Raw genomic sequence first — 22,053 nt, 5'->3', positions numbered from 1 at the left:
CTTGGTGTTGACTTCTACTTTTTTATACGCAAGTTTTCTGTGTAACGGTTGGACAACAGAGCGAAAAGAAATGGAAGTTCACAACAATCGGAGAAGGCATGGGGAATATAGAATAACCAATTCTAGGCTCACTACTGAGATCACTAGGAAGCTAGTTTGCATATAGAACTCTGCATCCCACCACACGCAGTGCGCCCCATGAATGCTGGTAGGCCTTCTCAGAGAACACAAAGAAAATCACCTCTCTATGAACCTTTCACTGCGTCCCTCTTTTCAGAGTCATCCTCCCACAGTTGCTGGTGATGCGGGTGTCTCACTTGGAGACCACCATCCATCACCTAGCGGCTCGTCCCAAAATAAACATTGGGTCGGCGAAATTTTGGTGATAATTGGCCTGTAAGAGACACAAAAACAAACAACAAAACTGTATTGCAATATTTTTGACCTAAATTGCAAGCAGCCAACTCTATTTCACTCATCACAAAATGTCCAATTTGTAGCGTGAATTCGAGAGTGTGTTCTCTGCGAGAGTTCTTTGAGAGACCATAGAAGTGAACCAGTGAAGCTTAAAAGTGCCACCGAAAAGAGGAAGCATTTCTCCAACTTTTCGACCTCTTCGTGTCCGAGAAGACGAGAATGAGATAGGGCGCTGTTAGCAAATGTGAAGTAAGATTTTGCATCAAGTGCTACCCGCCCTTGGACAAGATGTCTTTACCCACCATGTCCCTCGCGACCTATAGGTATGTATATGGGTACCTTTCAGCGCTATATAGGGCAACAATAGTGGCAGGACTCCCTTTAAAGATGCCACCATGGATAAAGTACACCATATCCGAGATAATGTCTTCTAGACTTCTTGGGTCCGAGGAGGCAAAAGATATGAGATATGAGATCTCGTCTTCAGCCTGTCCAAAGAAAGAAGAAGGCGGGTAGTGAGCTCTCGTCTCTGGTCGCTAGTCTGAGAAGTGAGATGTGATGAGATCCGAGGTTGTGACGAATGATCTCATTTTTCTCGGTGGCACTTGAAAGTTTCCGTAGCGGGCAGTCTACGATAATAGACCACAGAACGATGGGTTAGGCTGACCACAAAACAGTCTTCAATCCACTGAAGAAAGCGCCATCTCGACTTGTGCTGCGTATATACCATAGTCAATAAGAATAATACACTTGAGAGGACTTGTATGCAGTCGACTCCGTTATAACGTAGTCCTTGGTACCGGCAGATTTTCTTCTTCGTTATAAAAGGAATTTCGTTATAACCGTCTTCGTTATAACGGGAATGCACTGTATACCTTTGATTCTGTGACCTTTAAAGCAAGGATGCCGCAAAAAGTCTAGAATAAGTATGGATATCTGTTTCGTTGTCCTTTATATTTTGTACTTCCAACTTATTCGTATATAGGGCGACTATAAAGGAATTAAATCATTTTTAATCTGATATTTGAATTTTCTTTAGTGCATCATAATTCTATTGTTTTTCACGATCTTTCCTGCATACAGCTGAACTATGTGAGAGTATGAACTGCAAGAAGCCACGTGGTTCATGGTGTCAGGTGGTCATGAAGGAGGGCGTGCCCACAGCTGAGTGTCGATGCCCCGTGAGCTGCGCTGGATATCCCGAAAAACCTGTGTGCAGTGTCTTCGGCAAGCAATATGACAACATCTGCGAGTTTCACAGGTTTCAGTGCAAGAAGAAGAAAGTCATTCGCCTCGCATTTGAGAAGCCCTGTGTCGGTGAGTTTGCCGTTATTATTTTTTGTTGTTGTTACTGTTGTTGTTATTGTTATCAATATTTTTTTTTAAGTTATTGGCCCTTGATGGATTTCAATGTTTCGTTTGCTCTTTGAATTTTGACATGATGCCGTTTCAGAAATAAATCTTTTTTCACGAACATGTGACAATAATGACATTTCATTCTAAAGCTGAATAGTGGAAACCTTAGGCAGTCAAATGGCGTATGACAGATATACCGTTCGAGGAATAAGTTGTATTCATTCTAGATATCAGTGTGTTCTGTTTGGAACAATGTAGAACTTAAATCGATCTGCTTTCAACACAACATGTATTATTCTCAGTCAGAAATTGTTAAATTGGCAGAAGATTTTACAAGTAGTCGTTGTCTATTGCCAATTGGTTCAGTCAGCGCGTTTCACCCAATGTAGTCTGTGTAAAGTCATCACTTCCTACTCTTCCTCTTTGTTCTGGTGGCAGCGTCCCAACAACCGTGCACGAAGCAAGAGTACTCCCAGTTCCCCTACCGCCTTCTGGAATGGTTCATGCACCTCAAGTCGGAGGAGGAGATGGGAAGGATCGACCCCAACCAGCACATCATTGACCTCGGGCCAGAGGTCAGGGAAAACGTCGCCATGGTGAGATGTCCTCCTTTTCTTAGATGGCGTCTTCGAATGCAACTCCATATTAAAGTCAAAGATCACCATCTCGAGCAAGCCGATACATTTAAGATTGCAGAATATTGCAGTGGTGGGTTACCACGTGGTCACATGCATGCAGTCTCCGTGTATGCTTAGCCCCGTTGGCTTCAGCTAAAATACCTAATCTTTGCATATGATTTGTGCAGAGTGACCTCTGTTTCATTTTGCTCAGAGATTTATATTCTGCCTATTTTACAACAACACCGTGATAATATCGTTTGGGGCGCTTATGCGAATTTGAAAACTAATGTTAAGCCCGTCGCACAATATACGACTCGCGACTATACGACTGACAGACTTTGGATCAGAAATAAATGAGCATGTTTATTATGAGACTATTGTGATGTATTTCGGAGCCAAAGTCTATAAGTCGTATAGTCGTGAGTCGTGTAGTGTGCGACGGGCTTCGGGGGTTCTGTGATAATTAGTAAACTCAAGCATTCGTTAGTATTCTTATATGCTGTATTTCCATTCTGTTTTAACTTTTTCTACTTGTGTCATTTCTCCCTTTCTGCCCTTCCACTCAACCCCGTGATCTACGACCACGCAGTGGAAATTTGACCAGATGGATGAGAACAATGACGACCAGCTTGACAAGCGAGAGTTGCTTAGATTCCGATATGCACTGATGCCACTCGAGCACTGCGCCGCGCCGTTCTTCAGCCGCTGCGCCAAGGGCGACAAGATAGCGAAAAAGATCAGTGCTCAGGAGTGGGTAGACTGTCTCAAGGTGAGATACTCCTTCCAAAGAACATGAGCGAAGGCGAGTCTGTTTGTCTGTCAGTCAACAGAACATGCCATCACCGTTGATGATATTTTTCCGATGCTTCAATCAGCAATGTCAAGTTGCCATTTCAGTCATATTGTTATTCTCTGGCACATAGACATGTATGAAAGAAACAAAGGTAATATTAATATATGTCAGGTAATAGAGTGGATTTGTGTCCTAGAACAACAAAGAAATATCTCATCTTCAATTCTCTGAAATCTCTCAGGCTTCTTATTTATGACGTTTTGATGCAGATATAGTTGTTAGTGTGATATTGGACATGATGTAGAATTCAAAAGTTTACTGAAATTCTATACTGATACCGGAAGGCGGCTAATTGCATGTATGACATTACACTACACAATACAGTTGTGCTACTGTCAGTCATGTCAGTAGCAGGTAATTGGACAAAGATCGTCATCCATGACCAATAGATGGCGCTGCGATGGCAATTGCTTTCTGTGAGATAAACACTGCACGGTGAAAGGAAAATGAGAAAGTATCATGGCTTACATAAGCAACCTACTTAACGCAAACGATGATTCAAACTTAGATACTCTGTTCGGAAGAAAATTAAACACATATCTCTTGAATTTAAAAAAAAAAGCGCCTAGTTTAATCAGTTATTCATCTCTAACAAACGAACTAACTACAGTGAAGAAAATTGTTTGTATCATAATCTATACTGATAAAAATCAAAATTTGACTTCGTAGCCTTTCACCCTACCTTACGTCACTCTATAATTGATTAAAACAAACTTACAAAAACTTACTTCCTCATCCACTCACACCAAATTTCCCTTATCCCTCTACATTCTATCTCTACGCAACTTATCTTCCTAAACTGAACCACCACCCCATTTCACCCTTGCCCCACTATGCACCTTCACCCTACTACAACCTATTGCACCACACCACACCCTATTGCTCCCTCACCCCACTAAACTCCATTGCATCTGCATCCACCCCACCACACCCAATTCCTTCCTGCACCCTATGTGTACACCACTCAATCACACCAATTTCGCTCTTACCCATCGTACCGCACCTCAAGGTGTACGACGAGCTTCCACCTGAGGAGGCAGAGGAGAACGCCCAGACCGAAGCGGAGGCCCAGCAGCCCGTTGATGAGGTGGAGGAGGAGGAGGAGGACGGGGATGAGGAAGAAGATGAACAGTAGATAGATAGAGGTAGGAGATGGGTGATCATGTGTCTCAGACGCTCATTTTATCAGGATATGGAACTCGCTTTATGAAGTGTCTCTTTACCCTCCCCAAAATGATAATCATAATTTTAAGTCTCTCTGAATATCGTATGATACCGTCATCTGCAAGAACATTATCTTTGAGGGAAGCGTGAAATGACGTGAGGTCCATGACCTGTAATTTAGATAGAATAATAAATTATAAATGGACATTGGTTATCGTTTCATGCTATCGCGTAATGCTTTTTAGTAGGTCCCCCACATTCATGTTTGTATAAATTGTTTTCTCATGTCTTCTTTTTGAATTACGACGCTATGTCTAGTCTTATGTTCAATCGATTGTATCATGTTATTTGTGTTTGAGATGTGGAACAATAAAATAAAATAAAATTCGAATGGATGTCTGAATGAATATCTCTATCCTACCTCATTTTCAGAGGCACCATAAGTGAACTCCGCCAGAAGAAATGATACAGAAGATACCATGACTCAATTAACTCAATTCATCACGTCGAAGTCATTGCCAGACTGGTGTTCATGAAGCTAATACTAACTCGAAACCACCAGCTCTCTACTGAAGACACTGCCATATCAAAGTGTAGTTTTATAGTACTAAATTCCTGACTCAATTGTGACAATGATACTCTGCTGGGGGCACGGCAGTCGCATAAAATTTATCATATGACCGATACTTGATCGATACTGACACTACTACAGACTGATGGCGCAACAATATAAACCAGCGTGCCTAACCACGAGACCAACTGTGAGAACTGTGCACGTGATAATCACTTCTGTAATTGACGCCCTTCGTAGTTACTAGCATTATCTAGATGAGAAATGTAAGAACATCACTGATAAAGTGAAGGTCTGACAGAATTGTTATCTCATACTCGTGTTGAAGAATGGCATTAAACTTTTAGATTGTTACATGGTCTTGAATTGAGGGAAGAACGGTCTGCGAAAAGGCACCCATAAAACCGTCAACAGCAACGAAAATTTTTTATTGGACTATGTTTGTCAGTTCAGTCGCATGTATACCCGTGACACCTGGTTAGACGGTTGATTTTAGGTGCTTGTATTTTTAATATCTTGTTTGGCTGGGATGAAAAGAATTAGGGGCTCGTTTCATAAAGTGGTTTGATATTGTCGCAAGTTGCAATATTTTCAGTCACTATGGCAACAGCTAGCACACACAAAAAAAAAAAAAAATCACGTGTAGGTAATAAGTGTTGTTAGTACAGTATCTACAGATATTGCAAAGTGCGCAGTTTTCAAGTATCTAGGTAGAAAAGACTCCAAGATTTTATGTTGCCATTTACGCGTATGTCTACATTGACAACCAATAAATTTGTATTTTCATATACAGTGTAGCTTCAAGTTGAGGATTCAGATCCACAATGATTTTACGTTCAAGAAATGACGAGCTTCCAATGACTACAGAATTGGGATTTACTAGATGCACTAAGATCGCCAACCTTGTATCTTGCCATATTTCTTAGGGTTTACAATCAAACGATCTTGTAGTCATCATAAGTCGTAGACGCTGATAGAGGTTATTATCTTTGTGTAGTCCATTCTTAGCTTCAATTGTGGAGTCATTCAGAGCTAGAATCGTGTACAGAAAGTACCACAGGGTAGTAACAACACACGATTTGTCAATGTTTCTTATTTCTCTGTCATGTACAGTTTATTGTAAATAATGGTATGTGCCTTGTCCATTTTAATCTTCGTAGCTGCACTACTGTATTTAAGATATAAGTTATGATTGGTGCTATGTTTTTATACCCTATATAATGCTTGCGAGTGTAACTTTATAACTTTGGACCCCGTAATTCTTGTTATCTTTTTCCCGCTTGATTTTATACATTTCTGCTAAATACAAACTTGATACACCTTTTTTTATGGTACACATTTTTGTGGTTTGTTAGAGATAAATACTTATTTTAGAAATTAGATTCTATTCATATGCAACGCGAGTGTGATTGTTGTGTGATTTGGATATGAATACTGATCTTAGATAGGAGTGTCCGAGAGACGCTACTATTCTGGGATACTTTAATTCTTTGGTATTTTCTGGTCTTAATTGCGTATATGTTTACTGGGAGGATCATAACATTTCATATTTCGATAGTGGTCACTGATGATCACTTGTTCAAAGTCTGCACAATTACGTCATTGAAACTAACTCTAAGATTCTTCCCAAAACAATTTTTGAAATAAAGATCTCATAGATTTTTTTTTTCTATTCTATTTGGACTTTGTCGTTTCCTGTTCTATCGTTTACAAAATGTTCCAATGTGTGTTTGTTCTCTGTCACTATACTGATTGGAATGCATGGACATCGAGCACATGGTCCCCGAAAAGAAGCCTCTTTTGATACTAAAAAGTCTCCCATTATACCTTCTGATGATAACCGATAGAAGTCGGTTTTAATGGTCAGTAGAATGGTGAGTGTGTGCGCGCGAGAAAGATGAATAGACAGACAGGTAGATAGATAGATAGATAGATAGATGGATGGATAGATAGATAGATAGATAGATAGATAGATAGACAAACAGACAAGTAAATAGACAGGTAGAGAGAGATAGATGGATAGATGATAACATACTTGAACAAGCAGAGATAGAATGAGAATCTCTAAGTGGAAGACTATTGAGTGGTCGGGACAACACAGGATAAAGTGTGTGTGTGTGTGTGTGTGTGCGTTTATGTGTGTGTGTATATATATATATATGTGTGTGTGTGTGTGTGTGTTTGTGCACGAAATAGAGAAACGGTCTGACAGAAGCAAAGACAGACAGGTAGGTAGATAGATAGATGGAAAGACAGACAGACAGACAGATAGGTAGATAGACAGATAGATGGATGGATTGAGTGAGTGACTGATAGATGGAGAGAGAGAGAGAACTCTTGGAAAGCGCCATCTTTGGCTCAACGCTATGATGTCAAGCACACGTTATTGGTAAACCTTTCTTCGGTCCGTTTCCTGCAGCTGTACTTTTTTTCTTCTTTGATCATTTCCGGCATCGCCTCCATTCGTCGTTGTCATCAACTCCCTCATCATCATCCCCGTCGACAGTGGCCATGGATATGTCAGATCTAGCACGTAGTCTGCCATTCCATCAAAGAGGCATTATCATTCCTGAGTATAGACGTTGACAATTACCTTCTAGTTAGTCATTTCTAGATTCATCGTGAATTCATATTCAAAAGAACATTTGAACAACAATCACTTCCAACGAGAACAGCGACTCAGTTTTTGTCCCCTCATAGCATTATCAGACAGTGTAATTCAAATTTGATCCACTCAAAGTCAAGGCAACACAATCATTCATATGGGTAATAATGATATTTTTTCTTTATTAAAGCTTATTTGGAAAAATATAGTATAAACAGATATAAATGAACAGTACTCGTTTAGTAAAGTGACATAGCCTCACAGGTTTGTACTTTATCTACGAATTCACACAGAAAGGCACAGAGACGCACTTGGATCACACAACATTATATACAGAACACACCAAGTTAGGATACCTTATAGCCTTCCGCCAGGCGCCCAACAAAATCTGCCTCATTATCACATCATTGTCAATTGATCAATTATATCATCATTGTCAATTGATCAAAAGATCAAAATATAAAAATATACATCTTAAATACTCTATGTACAATCCTTCTCTTTTGCGTTCTTAAAAATACAATCGTATTTCTTATACGAGGGGAACAATTAGCACAATTTTCTTTGAAAAATCTTCAAAAGCGAAGGGAAATAACAGTTCACATTCGTGCCAATGTCATTATGATAGTAGTAACGTGTTTGTGATTGGCAAATGTGTTTCAAAAGTTCTCATAATCTCTATGTCATATCATTTTCACTTCCAGACGTTTTTAGAGCGAGGTAATTTATTGCTGTCCCATGCTCACATTTTGACATCAAACTGATGTACATGTAGTTCCCAGTGTAGCATTTGCTCCTCGCGTGTTGTCGTCTTTCTTTTCTTTTCTTTTTTTTTTTTTTTTTGGTTCTTTACTGCAGTTGAGCACCCTTTATAATCTCAATACACGTTATACTAAAATGTAGCAGTGACTGAAATCAAGGATCTAATGTCTGGTCTGAGTCCTACAGTACTAGTAATTTCCATGTAGTATAACAGTGCACCTATATTAGCTCAGGGACAATGTTTGCAGTTACGTGAGTTGAAATAATACCCCGTAGCATGCTCAGCATGGTGTCAACTAAAATACTGATAATTGATTTTTTTTTCATTCTGATTGCAACTTAACATAATTGCTTGTAAATTTCTTTGTGAAATGTGATACTAGTAGGTATCTGACACATGATCGATTATATCACTATCACATCACAAAAGCAGAAATAAATATTTTGAAATCTACAGCACCATCCGCCTCCATCGTCGTATTCACAAGACACCATTTCATTTCAGACACTTATTGGTATTGTTCACAAGGAAAAGAAACGACGTCCTACATCCACAGCTTAGTTCGGATACTTATTCAGTACAGAGTGTGGCTTGGAATGCAGCTAGAGCTGTGACAAGCTCAGTGCAATTGAAAATAGCAGGGCCAAAACACTTATGGCGTCCGTAGTCGCATCCGAACTATCCGTGGTAGTCGACATCATCTTGTTATTCGCAGCGGTCGGATCCGGGGACATCCTGACCTGCATTTCTTCGCATTTCAGCCACAACGTCGACCGCCTTGGATAGGTGTTGTCAACGGTGAACTGGTTGTCGTCGAACCGGCGATACTCGCCGCCAGTGAAGAAGTACGTGGCCTTGTTGTGGAACTGGAAAGCCGCGTCAACTTTCGTACCGATGCCGTTCCACACGGATAGGGGTCTCGGGTAGTTGGGATCCACAGAGGCAGTTCGGAAGTTGAATCGGTAATACTGGTTGCCTGAAAAAAAAAAATGAGAGAGAAAAAAAAAACAATGTGTAGAAGAATAAGGACACTGCCCAAGATATACATGGGATGATAGGGGAAAAAAGTGAGATTGTGACGACTGTCCAAGGTACATGTCCAAGATCAAGCTTTTAATTTTCGATGAAACCTATTCCAACCTTTTCATAACCAAATGTTATCTTGAGTTTAGCCATTCTGTGAGAGCATCAGTACAAACATACTGACAAAGAATTGACAGATGCTCAATGGGTTGTCAGCAGCACACCAGGGACCACCAATGTATCGAGAACCTAATTGGGGTTTAACTGTTTTGTGATAATATAGGATATGATCTGGAATTGATCTATCCTTGTCTTCAATGTAACCCAGTATAACCTTTTTTTAGAATGAACCTTGCTTATCACCCCTGAACTCCATCCTTTAATTACGCATCTAAACTTGAATTTTACAGTAACCCTGCACAAAGCTGTGTGATTTTAGTTTGTTTTTGCTTCGTTTTATCCTATTTTTCTCTCACCTTTGACAAAGTACGTCATTCCATTTCCACTCCACACGAAGGCAGCGTCAAGATCGCTAGGAACGTCAGGCCCAAATCCGGACTGAATGTTTCGTGGATATCCACGATCCAATTGGAAGTCCGAAAACCGCCAGTAGTTTGATCCCTATTAAAAAGATAAGAAAAGAAAATGACAGATATTGAAAAATTTACTGATAGTGACTGATATTGATTGAAAGGTTTGATGAAAGCATAATTATTACTTTACGTTTTCTAATGTAGTCAACGATATGAATATCCCCCTCCCCCGTAGCCATTTCAAAGACGTTGTTTTGTTCTTATTTACGATTGTTCCTGGTAAAATTTGTGCAACAAAATTGAACAAGAAGAGCAAATTTGTATGACGTACGCCGCTATGAAGGTGGTATCGGGGAGCCGTGATAGGTTTTCACTGACGTCTTTTTCATCATATCTATCTATATAATATATAGCTGTCTGGTTGGTAGAGTAATGGTGTTCCTCACCTTAAAGAAATATGTCTTGCCTGTCCTCTCGTAAAAGAAAGCTGCATCCAGATTGTTCGGCAGTCTGTGGAAGAGGGAGCCGATCGGTACGGGACTTCCCGCCAGTCCACTCAGCGTCATCTTGAAAGCGTGGGTAGCTGGGAACGAAAGAGGAAGAAAATACCAAGTTAATTATATATGCTACAATCAGAAACTTCTTCTGGAGTTCAAAGTTTATTTTATGCGATTGGTATTGAAATGGCTGAAATATCGAAAAGGTGGGACCCATCTTATATTACGATTGTTTTGTTTTACTCTTTTTGATATCTCGGCCATTGCGAAACTGATTTTCATAAAGTAAACTTTGAATTCCTCTTAGAATGCTTTGCTCGTTAACATTTCATAAAGTGATTTCTAAGTACATGTATCTCACAAAAAGTTCAAAGCTGAATCTTCACCTCAACCAATATACTATACCATTCCTTCAAGTTGCATTCATAGTTCTAATATTATAATTAAATATATTGATACAATGGAATGGAATCAATGCTCTCCAGCAGCCTGAAATGTTACCTGTTACAACTTTGAATCCTAATGCAAAGACTTTTCTTCTTCAGTGTTACTGTATTATAGTTTATCCATCGATTTGATTCCATAGAAGAAGATGCTGCATTATGTATCTTGCTCAACTCGATAATGATGATAGTGATAACAATTAAATCACAAGTATATTGAAATTATGTACGTATGGTAGAATAAATGAATAAATGAATAAATAAATAAATAAATAGAAAGTATAAGATAATAATAATAATAATGATTATCATCATTATAAATCATCATAATCATAATAAGCATAACAAGCAGCATAAAAACAGAACAATGATAAAGTAGAAGCACTGATTTGAGTACGGGTTCCACGAAATTGTACACTCTCAGTGTCAAAGCAAAACGAAATGTTATCTTCGGTGCGTACTAAATAATGTACCTGGGTGTCCTTTCATGCTCATCACATACTGGATAAATGATCTTTTTTTTTTTTTCACTTTTCCATTTAGAGTGACGCTTAGCCATCACCTGCTTATTTTAGAGACATTTTTCCCCATAATTTCAGGTCTCATTCGATTAATAGAATCAAGACAAAATGTGATAAATATTATTGAGAAAATCACATAGAATATCGTTTTCATCGTTAGCTTTTGCTATTGAAAAGAAAACTTACTATTGAAGAGATATGAGCCTTGACTGGCAGTCTGTGCTCCAGCAACAAAATTGGCAATACAGTCAGAGGTGACCTTTGGCCCCTCAGTCCCTTCGACTTCCGGTCTGCCTGAGTTTGCCCCTGTGTGCAAAAAGACGTGATGGTACGTCATAAACAGCGGAAACATGAACATATGACATAATTCTGACATTCTGGAAAGTTCGAAAGACCAGATAACTATATTAGAAGTCTTTTTAGCCTTCATAAAAAATAAATTGATGCAAGTCGAGAAAGCTATGTCATAACGTCAACCCTCCAAACAAAATACTTTCATTAAGCTATGATTTAAGGATTCATATCTATAATCAAGCGAATCAATGAAATTCCAATGACTCTTCAAGTTTTAAAGTTGTTTTTTTTTTTGGATAATTTTTATGTCCTCATAAGTTTGATGTTTTCAACCTGTCTCAGTCCAAAGTGTACAGTTTAGTGCATAATACTTGCTGATACAAGTTCCTTTAAAGTGTACAGTTTAGTGCATAATACTTGCTGATACAAGTTCCTTTTTTAAAGTACATGATGTCGCTTACCTTGCGAAGATCTAGAAACTTTGTGTTTGCATGTGGTATCCAAACTTTTTCATGCTGTGCCAAGTTGTCTGAAAGCTTTTGTATCTAAATGACAATCTATAAGCAATGAGTTGTAGTGAAAATGAAACTATGTCCCCAGGGTATGTGCGGTTTTTCAACTATGTTCATTTTTTTTCACTTTGTAGACTCTTTTAATCAAATCGTGTTAGGTATGTACGACATTCTCTTCAATTTTCAGGTCGTCGTAAGAGTATTAACTGTAGTTCACTGTGCGTGAACTCACCATAGAGGGCTTGAATACCCGCAATGTCGTCATTGTGCAGTCGTGCATTAGGTACGTAGCCTCGGTAGATGGCGGCCATGATAGCATCGGGCGAGTTCGAGTGACCAAGCCCGAGACTGTGGCCGAATTCATGCACGGCGACCTGGAAGAGGTTGGTTCCTGGATTTCAAATGCGGGATAAGGAGAGTAAACAACAAAATGATCAGAATCTAAACTATTTCGCGCATCCCGTTGCCATAGCCACCAGTTTCCTGCTCCAAGCCTGGTATGGCTACGCAACCTAACCATCCGGTTTCCCGTTTGGAAGTGTGACAGAAAACATGATCATCAAAATACCTCGATTTCAGGTTCAGCATGGGGGCAAAACACATATCTAGCAACGATTATATATCTGCTTTTAGAGTGTACTCAGTAGTAGATATATTTGATTTGATAGATACTTTATTTTCTGCAAATCAATATACATAAGTTACATAATCATGAACATGTGGGAAACTTACAAAGTAAATTTAAAACAGAGTCGTTTGACTTGCATAAACAACGATATAAAAGGATATTAATGATATAATATACAGTATGTATAATATACAGTATGTATGTCTGTGCAGCAGGGATTACAATAACAATTGTAGTTAGGAAGCGATTTTGCAGAGGGCCGCCATTGTAAGCATTGCTTGAAAAGATGGCCGGCCCATTCCAGACTAACAGATTGATTTAAAACTACTCAGTGAAATTATGTATATTTTTTTCAAAATGCATACCATAATAATATGTTTTGTCTTATGACGGATTAAGTAAGTACATTCAGAAAGCTTAGTATTTTGTTCGAATGAGTCTTACAAAAAAAAAATGGTATAAGTTGTCATATCGCCGCTGTAAACAAAACAAGAACATTTTACCGTAAGATATTATGGTCATTGCATTCTTACCTTCTTAATTGGCGTGCACTTTGGCCGAAATAAATCTAAACATGTATTATCTATGTCAAAAATATAGGAATGACGCGTGTGCTTCATTCTTGATTTGCTATAAATGAGAAGATAATAATCAAGGAGTCGTGTGTTTGTTTGTTTGTTTGTTTGTTTATTTGTTTGTATGTGCGTGCGTGTGTGTATGTGTGTGTCTATGAGTGTTTGTCACATTCTGTAGTGTCTGGACTTTCGTGCGGGGTATATTGTGAATCAGGTGGGTAAGTGTTATATCTACAGAGAGCGAGCAAGACCACCATCTTACCTCGAGTGGTCCTGTCCGTGTATGCCTCAGCCTCATCAAAATGTGCGTCTCCTGCAATACTGTACGAGCGATCTGGAGTTGGGAAGTACGCATGCGCCAGGACGCCTCCTGATCCGTCGAACGGGTTTCCATCGCGATGATCGCCATGCGCAAAGCTGATCTCAATGTCCGCTTGACCGGATCTCACCTGCCTGAAGGTCAGTTGGGACACGTCCGCCCAGGTCTGATGAACCAAACAACACCACAGAATTCGACAAAAATCTGACCTATCAGAAATTATTCCAATTATTTTAAATGAAGAGAAACTTTACAACTTTCGTGTTGTTAAAGAGTCCGTTTTAAAGAAGTCTGCCACACAATATTAGCGTATGACATGCTACAGGTTCAGCGAGAAAGAGGAGTCTTTTCCTCCTTGTTAGTTTTCATTGTTTTACTGGAATGTTAAAGTCACGCCTTTAAGATATACAGTGTGTCAATTAAAGTTTATACCATCTTAGCCTCTGAACTGGCTGAGTAGGGACAGTTCACATTTTAGATTGTTATTATTATTATTATTATTATTATTATTATTATTATTATTATTATTATTATTATTATTATTATTATTATTATCATCATTATTCGACGGCCGCAAGTGATGTGCAATTAAGTGTATTAGCATTAGCTCAACCCCGAATCAAATTAGTGTTGACGGAGGTTTACTATGTTCTGTGTAAACATTCCCTTTGGACCAATAATGTACGTATTGCGCATGTATATTTAAACACAATATTTCGACCAACAACAACAAAGTGCTTTCATAGACTTCAGTCTCTTATGGAATGGAATGTTCTCCCGAACAAGACTGGCGAAGTTACTTTCGCCTTTACGTACCGACGGTTATTGAAAGCCATAAACTAAAAACAACAACAACAACAACAGAATGAAAACACCTCATAGCAAGACGCAAAGAATGAGTTGATCTGAAGCTATGACACGTAAAGTCGTGTAATTCATGCATCGAAGTCTGCTTTGAATCCAATATTTGAGACCACCGGCACAGTTATTAGACTGATACGAAAAAACTCGTTATCCTTAATCAAATTTGCACACGTACCAACAATTACAGTTCAGAGAAGATAAGATATTTGAAGAGAGAGAAAATATCATTATGCAGGAACCATAAAAGGGAGACACGCTGCTGTGATAGATGTTGTGAATTGTTGGAGTTTAGTCACACGTGACCTTTGACATTTCCACGATAATCGGTACCACATTAAAAAAGTTAATGTAAAGTACAGTTTCAAACGTTGCATCTTGCGAACACCAATCCCTGCTGTACATAATGTCGAACATAAAGTGAGACGGTACTATTCTTCTCAACACCACGTACCTTATCAATTAAACGGCCTTTTAATTCTCTTCCTCTTATTCCTTAATCCTATATAATTTATTTCTTTTCAAAGGTGGCACTTCAATAAAGTAGTTTGAGACTTCTTGCATCATTAAATCATCACAACATCACAAAGATTTACAATTCCCGTCATTATAAAGAATATTAACCACTGACTCGAGAAAGCGTGATTATCATGGTAAGAAAATTTAATTAATTGCTGAAATTTATTTAACTACACCAATGGCTGGCATTTTCATTACACATTTTACACAATGTTCCAGGATGTGCTTCCGGAAGAGTCATTGTCGCACTCTTTGGTTTCAGCTAATTACATAGTTTTGTACCGGCATGTACATCATTATCACGGACAAACAGTTTAGATCCATCAACAGGTCATTATACGGTCAAAGAGTTCACGCATTTTATCAGAAAATGAAACAGAGGTCCGGCTTCAGCGTCATCTGCCGTAGTGACTGACTACTGAGCAAATATGTTATTCTCATGGATACAGATAGATTATGACGAACATAACAAACATAAAGAAAAGACAACAGTGATATTATCATCATCACTCGAGGTTCCTATATTCAGTCAAAATGTTCCAACCCAAAGCGGGAAACTGCAGACTATAATAAACTTTTCCTCCGTGTCATGACAGCTGCAATGCACCGTCAACAGTTTAAATAGGTGTGTGAGTAATCTAGTTTTGATATGACAAGAAGGACGTACATGATGACGATGCTCTATCGGAGTAGGCCTATATCTAGAAGACAGTTATAATCCAAGTGGAAATTCTCTTGTTGCTTTCACTCACATCACGTGTTTGGAGGTCAAGTAACCCACACGTATGTTCACAATTGGACATCATTGTTTTAGCCCTGTATAGAAACCTATTCATAACCATTTGGTTCAAGTGGCATCATTAAGATTGAATAGCTTCGAGAGTATTGGTGACTGCAAAAGTATACCTTCCGATTGTGTCATTCAGTGTATAATGTAATGAGAGCCCGCAGCTTTACGTATCAATATCGTTTAATTAAAGATAGTTACCTGTAGTGCACTTTCCATGATGTTTTCAACGGTGCCACGGCTGAGGTCAGGCGTGTAGTTGACCATTCGCCATGTCAGGTCGGTTTTGTGCCAGGCGACGTCAGACTTGGTGTATCGTCTGGCTCGGTTAAAGCTCTGAGTGCCCGTGTTGTCCGGCAGCCCACATCGAGGCATCTGCATCAGCTCCAACACATCTGGGGTGGCCAGGCCTTTTTGAAATAAACGTGACATTGACATGCAGTGTCTCTTTTTGTTTGTTTGTTTGTTTGCTTATTTGTTTCTCAGCTGAAATATGCCCACTACACCAGCTGCCAGAATATGATTCATGGTTTTACGACCCCTCCGAATGCAAACAAGACATAAGCAATAAGAAGAAGTACATTCAATTGACTCAGATCAAAACCAATGGTCTTTCAAGAACTGGAATCAGGGAACCCAGGATTGACAATTTGTGGTCTAATCCACAAAGCCACAGCGGCTCTATGGTTATATCAATCTATCAAATTCTTGGGAAACCGTCTAAAAGCAAGTTTTTCATTCAAATTTCTTAGATGTCCGAACCATAATCAAAGCTCTTGACTTTTTGACAGAACCTTTTTTTCAATATTTTGATTTTGTCTTCTTCTTTTTTTTTATTTAATCATTATTCAGTAAAAAGCAATAACAAAAGAACGACATCCTTACTTTTCAATAATCTTAAGAAAATAACAGATAGAATGACATTTTCGTGGAAATATATACGTCAGCTTGCGCTCAACACAGCAGAACATTTCTGGGTAACGGACGAAAAGCGTTTGGTAATGTGTTCTTGCAAATTATTTCCTTGAGTAATTTCTTTGACTGTCCTAGTCATCTAAGTTTCATAATCACATACTATACTCTTGATGCTTCGACCAACCAAAAATAATGATTTTGTATATGGCAGGCATTACAAACGCATAGTTTGAATTTTTTCTCATTACTTCACATTCGGTCTATTCTATAATTTGTCTGGTGTGACCGTGTACAGTAACAACAATAGGATTAAAGTCTATCAAGCGGACTTTTATGCGGTAACCGTCCAAGAGAGATTCCAAAATTTGTCAGACCCTTGCTCGGAGACACTTCGGCCTCGTAGTTTTTTTTTTTTTTTTTCAACAGATAACTACCGTTGTGCAATCGTTTGAGCCATCTATTACTATGGCATAGCACATTTTCACATTCTATCTTCTTTTTTTTTTCTTTAAATAATCTCCGCTGCAGTTGACAATACAGCTCATGTATATTAAACATGATAGCAGAAGTTTAATTGAAAATTGGGCACAAAAAATGGCAATGTGAAATTCTGATCCCTCGCAATATTTTCTTTAAACAGTGGTACTGATCCCAACGACGTTCATAAAACTTAGATAATGTAATGGTGTCATCTGTAGATCTCTCACACTGGTTTGTTCTCAGTATCATCAAAATAATGAAAAATAATATACTAACACTTTGTCTTTCGGTCGACGGTTAAACAGCTACAACCATGACAACCCATTAAAATCTAAAAGGGATATTACTTGCTACGCTGTTGCAATAAAGCAATAGTTCAATGCAAATTGAGGATACAATTTTATGTCTTTCGATTTCATTTTCAACAAGGAAAGACATAAGGAATAAAAGACATCATCTCATCTAATCTGCATGTGATGAAATTACCTCACACTGGTGTGACTTTCTGTTACTAATATGATACAACCAACTTGATTTAATGATTTTCCTTGTTAATTTTCAATTTGAAGACACTTCTGCCCTTCTGTTTGACTTTTGGTTTTAATGAAGACTAATTTTAACATGTGAGAGGAGTAAGCCGTATGCCTGGAAAATGAAAGAGATATTTTTTTTTATTATTTATTATTTTTTTTTCTATTCTTTGGAATTGAAGTCACATGAGTGAGCAAGGAAGGAAGGCTAAGTGGCTGGATACAAGGAAAAGCCAGTTTCAGTGGCAGTATCAGTGTGAATAAAGACGCTCTTGTAGAGTCTAACTTTCGATTCTAAAAGATGCATTATCATCATATTGTAGGTCATAACAATACAAGACAACTTATAATGTTATGGTCACTAGTCACTGAATAATAATGTCACATGTGATTAACATTACATGAAGTGTGTATCATAAGTATACAGATTCTCTCATGTCACACGCCCTTTGTCACTGTTTATTGTGATAGTTTTACCCCGTTGTTTTACTACTTCCGGTTTCCAACACCACTTTCACTTTCTCGCGCAGTGATTTTGCTTTACGTTGATAAAACCCTCTTAAAATACCTACAATGCAGTTTATATGTTATTGCTTGAAGAAAACTTGAAAAATATTAATTTAAATTGAATATCACCTTGTAGAAGCAGACATTTACGAATTATGCCCATGTATTTAAAAGTAATTCTTGTTTAATATGACCCTGATTCAGTCAGCAATGCAGCCAGCAAATTTCACATTTAGTATGTTGTATCGCACATAGCACAGGGTCATTATACGGGCAGAATGTAATCAGCTGATTGGGCAACTCTACTTTACCAAGGCGGTACAATGTACAATGTACTAGACAATCCTGTGTCTCCTAGGTAGTACACATGTCAAACAGAAACACGAAAGTACAATGTAATATAATTTCTTTAAGAGCAAGGAGAGATTTTCACCTCTAAAAACATAATTTTGATTCTGTTGTTAAGCATCCTTTGAGCAAACTATTCTCTATCACATGCAGTCATTTTCAGCATTTTCCCAGCTCTGTCATATTATAGAGTGTGTGATGAACCACAGTACTCATAGCATTTTGGTCTTATCGTAATGGATTCTTTAAGAATGGTGTGAGATAATGACCCATTAGCTGGCTCGATGCCCTGATCATGGTCCATACAGGTAGGAACCTACGTGTACCAGTTTATTTGTGAGATAAAAGTACCATTCCACACCGAAGCTGGCTTCAGTGAAAAGAGTGAAATATTATACGAATAGAATAATAGTGGTTCAATGATACAAAATCGTAGAAGAAATTCACTAAATGCCACATCTGTTATGTTTCTTGCATGCAGTCATCAGTAATCAGTCATCAGTAATACTCGGATTAGCAGAAGAGATGATACCATCATCTTACACTTCTCCAGAGAATACTGAAAATCTTAATATCATTTTTTTTTTTTTTGACAGGAGATCCTTTTCCATTACATTGTTTCGATTTTGCAACAACCAATCAACGATGACTTTGATACGTGGAATCTTAGCATTCCATAATCTTTCTTTTCTTCCTGTGTGTCCGATTTTGATGAAACTTCAAACTATCTGTCAATCTGATTTTAGCTATAATCAAAGATCACTTGAACATGCCGTGGAATACACACTTTACGGAAGCTGTGCCTTACCTGTTACGTTCAGCCCATTTACTCGCTGGAATCGCCGAATCGCATCATTGAGAGAATCCTGACTCCGGAGCCGACCGCTCGACAAATCGTTGTCTGGAAAGTAGTGGTACTTTTGCAGATAATTCTGATCGGAAAGAAAGCAAAGCAGACAACAAACAAGATGATTACGCTTATAGAATAGACGCCCTATGTAAAATTGAATAATTTATATTAAATTGAATTGAACTGGATTGAATTAAATTGAATTGAATTGAATTGAATTGAATTGAATTGAATTGAATTGAATTGAATTGAATCGAATTGAATTGAATTGAATCGAATTGAATTGAATCGAATCGAATAGAATTGAAAATCGTTTGAACAAAAGTGTCGGAAGAGAGAGATACATGTAAATGCCAACGAACTATGTTATGAATATGAAATAAGAAGCCGTTCATGCGTTTCTATGGTTACCATCAGTCTATGATTATAATAGCACATTAATGAATATATAAGAAATCTTACCAGGGCCTCGTTTAGTCCAAAAGAATGCACTCTGACCGTCCATGTTAGGAAGATGGAGATGAGCAATAAATGCGTTTCCATGGTTACTATCTGTCTCCACCAGTGAAATGATTAACAGTTTGGTTAAAAGTGTAGTCCTTTTTCGCTGAGAAAACGCACAACGAGGGAGATTATTGCAATTTCTTTTCCAAAATGAACTCAATTGACGCAGAAACGAATGAAGAGAGAAGTGATCCTTGAGCTCACGAATTTTTCCCGAGAGCAGCGATCCAACACCACCAATTTCAGAGTTACTGGCTTTGGACTAACATGACCTGTCATTTTATAGTGCAGCCAGAGCTCCCCCCTTGATATGAGTAATGCTTCACAGCCCACGCAATAGTTTAGGAAACTCCGACTCGAGCAATATATAAATACGCCAACACTTCCTAACAACGAAAGTAACACGCTGATTTCCTGCTATATGCTGACTCGCACGCGTTGCCGTTTTAACTCCCCCCCCCCGCTCTGCTTCTCTCTCTGTATCTCTCTCTCTCTCTCTCTCTCTCTCTCTCTCTTCCTCTTTAGATTTCATGGGCGAGTATCTAAGAACAAATAAACAAAATGAAAATATGTAATATGTTCAATAGGGACGGACTGCGTACTGACGAAAGAGGTATAATTATTGTGAGTTGCTTTCACAGTTATCACAGCATAAATTATCAAGCTGTTGTTGGGCGTTGTGGTAATAGTACTGTACTTCTCTCGGCGAGCATCCAAGTAATTTGGCTTCAAAGTAAAAAGCCAAGGTTGTCTATGTGTGTCATCTGAGTCATGTCGCTTTGGAAAAGAACAAATGCGAGTTTACAGGGACATCCAACTTGGGTTTTTTTTTCTAATATATTTGTTTATTGCATTTGCTTGCCATGTCTTATTTAAAGATTTTACCTTAAGCAACGCTCTGATCGGATATAATTTATTTTTCCACAAAGAAATTCTATTCCACGTATTCAGATACAAATAAATGTCACTCTACATGATACATAGCATAAGTAAAACGATTTGACAGACAGCTACAAACAGTCAAAGTAATACTAATAATGTAAGATTCCACCTAATATGGGATACAAAATGGGGCATCCAACTTGTGATCGTATGATGATCGGTATCGATATCACAAACCTTGTCATGATTGTGAGTACATCAGTGATAAATTTTACTACTTTACAATCTTTAGGATTCTTATAAATATCATTACACATTGTCATTTCATAATCATCAGAAACCTGGCACCAGCGGTTTTGGTTATTGCTATCATCACGATAGATTTTCTTTGTGTAAGTATACCTCATGTTTCGTCACATTTGTACAATTGACTTAACTTTTTCCTTTCTCTGAGATAAAGTATGTTTATGATTGATTAGACACACAACGCTTGCCTACTTACCTCATCCTTGCACTTAATTCTTGTGTATTCACTGTGGTTCACTGGCTCGATTCTCCCCTCATTAGAGTGTATCAGCTCATGAGTTAAACCTTGCATAATTATATTTGAAATTTCTGCATTATATGCAAAAATGAAGACTTGGTGAATCGTGAAAACAACAAAAGTCACAGTTTTCCTTATTTGCCTGTAGCTGAATACACACAAACTGAAAATAAACAATTTGGGTGAGCATTCTGTCCTTGAACACCCCGTTTACTGGTGGTGTGTATCTTCAGCTATTTATCAAATCTTTTAAAATGTGATTACCTTGACATGTATTCGAGCAACCACAACACCTTTTGTAATGATTATTTGATTTAACCGAATGAAGAAAGATTAGTATACAAAAAAAAAAAAAAACACCTGCAATCTACGCAACATCTCAACATAGCATCTATACATGAATATCACGTTAACCATATTTCAGTTACAGTCAAACCTGTCTATAGCGGCCACCCAAGGGAGACGGGAAAAATGGCCGTTATAGACAGGTGGTCGCATTGGACAGGGTCTTTGATATTGGTTTTCTCGGGGGGGGGGGGGGTAGTGGTCGCATACGGCTGATGGCCGCTATAGACAGGTGGCAGCTAAAGCAGGTTTGACTGTATGTTGATTTTTGAATGAATCAGAGTATG

General features: G+C 38.3%; 2 protein-coding genes across 2 annotated transcripts in view; one reads left to right on the top strand and one right to left on the bottom strand.

The window, feature by feature from the left end:
* The window catches only part of LOC140228332 (SPARC-like), a 42,409-nt gene extending 35,751 nt beyond the window's left edge, over positions 1-6,658 (top strand). Inside the window, exons 3-7 of the mRNA XM_072308559.1 lie at positions 1,501-1,734; positions 2,212-2,369; positions 2,983-3,162; positions 4,256-4,391; positions 4,843-6,658. Coding sequence (XP_072164660.1) covers positions 1,501-1,734; positions 2,212-2,369; positions 2,983-3,162; positions 4,256-4,381 — 698 coding nt within the window. The 3' untranslated portion in view covers positions 4,382-4,391; positions 4,843-6,658. The remainder of the gene's footprint in view (positions 1-1,500; positions 1,735-2,211; positions 2,370-2,982; positions 3,163-4,255; positions 4,392-4,842) is intronic.
* Positions 6,659-8,951: 2,293 nt separating this feature from the next.
* LOC140228936 (interstitial collagenase-like) lies at positions 8,952-20,034 on the bottom strand. The gene is made up of 9 exons (XM_072309201.1): positions 19,954-20,034; positions 19,450-19,573; positions 16,063-16,271; positions 13,638-13,860; positions 12,405-12,563; positions 11,553-11,672; positions 10,352-10,488; positions 9,849-9,993; positions 8,952-9,325 (listed from the first exon to the last, which is right to left on the bottom strand). Exons 1-9 carry the CDS (start codon positions 20,032-20,034, stop codon positions 8,952-8,954), a joined length of 1,572 nt encoding a protein of 523 aa, XP_072165302.1.
* Positions 20,035-22,053: the final 2,019 nt, after the last annotated feature.

The sequence above is a fragment of the Diadema setosum genome, chromosome 5 (genome assembly GCF_964275005.1).
Source record: "Diadema setosum chromosome 5, eeDiaSeto1, whole genome shotgun sequence".
NCBI lineage: Eukaryota > Metazoa > Echinodermata > Echinoidea > Diadematoida > Diadematidae > Diadema > Diadema setosum.
Note: the sequence above shows the minus strand (reverse complement) of the source record. Positions and strands in the feature narration are given on the sequence as shown.

Bases quoted from the DNA above. Each gene is read 5' to 3' on its own strand.
- LOC140228936 (XM_072309201.1), bottom strand. From the start codon at position 20,034: ATGGAAACGCATTTATTGCTCATCTCCATCTTCCTAACATGGACGGTC. The intron at 12,564-13,637 runs GTAAGATGGTGG...TTTGAAATCCAG, and splicing joins CACGGACAGGACCACTCGAG to GAACCAACCTCTTCCAGGTC. The intron at 10,489-11,552 runs GTAAGTTTTCTT...TTTCGTTCCCAG, and splicing joins AGGCTCATATCTCTTCAATA to CTACCCACGCTTTCAAGATG.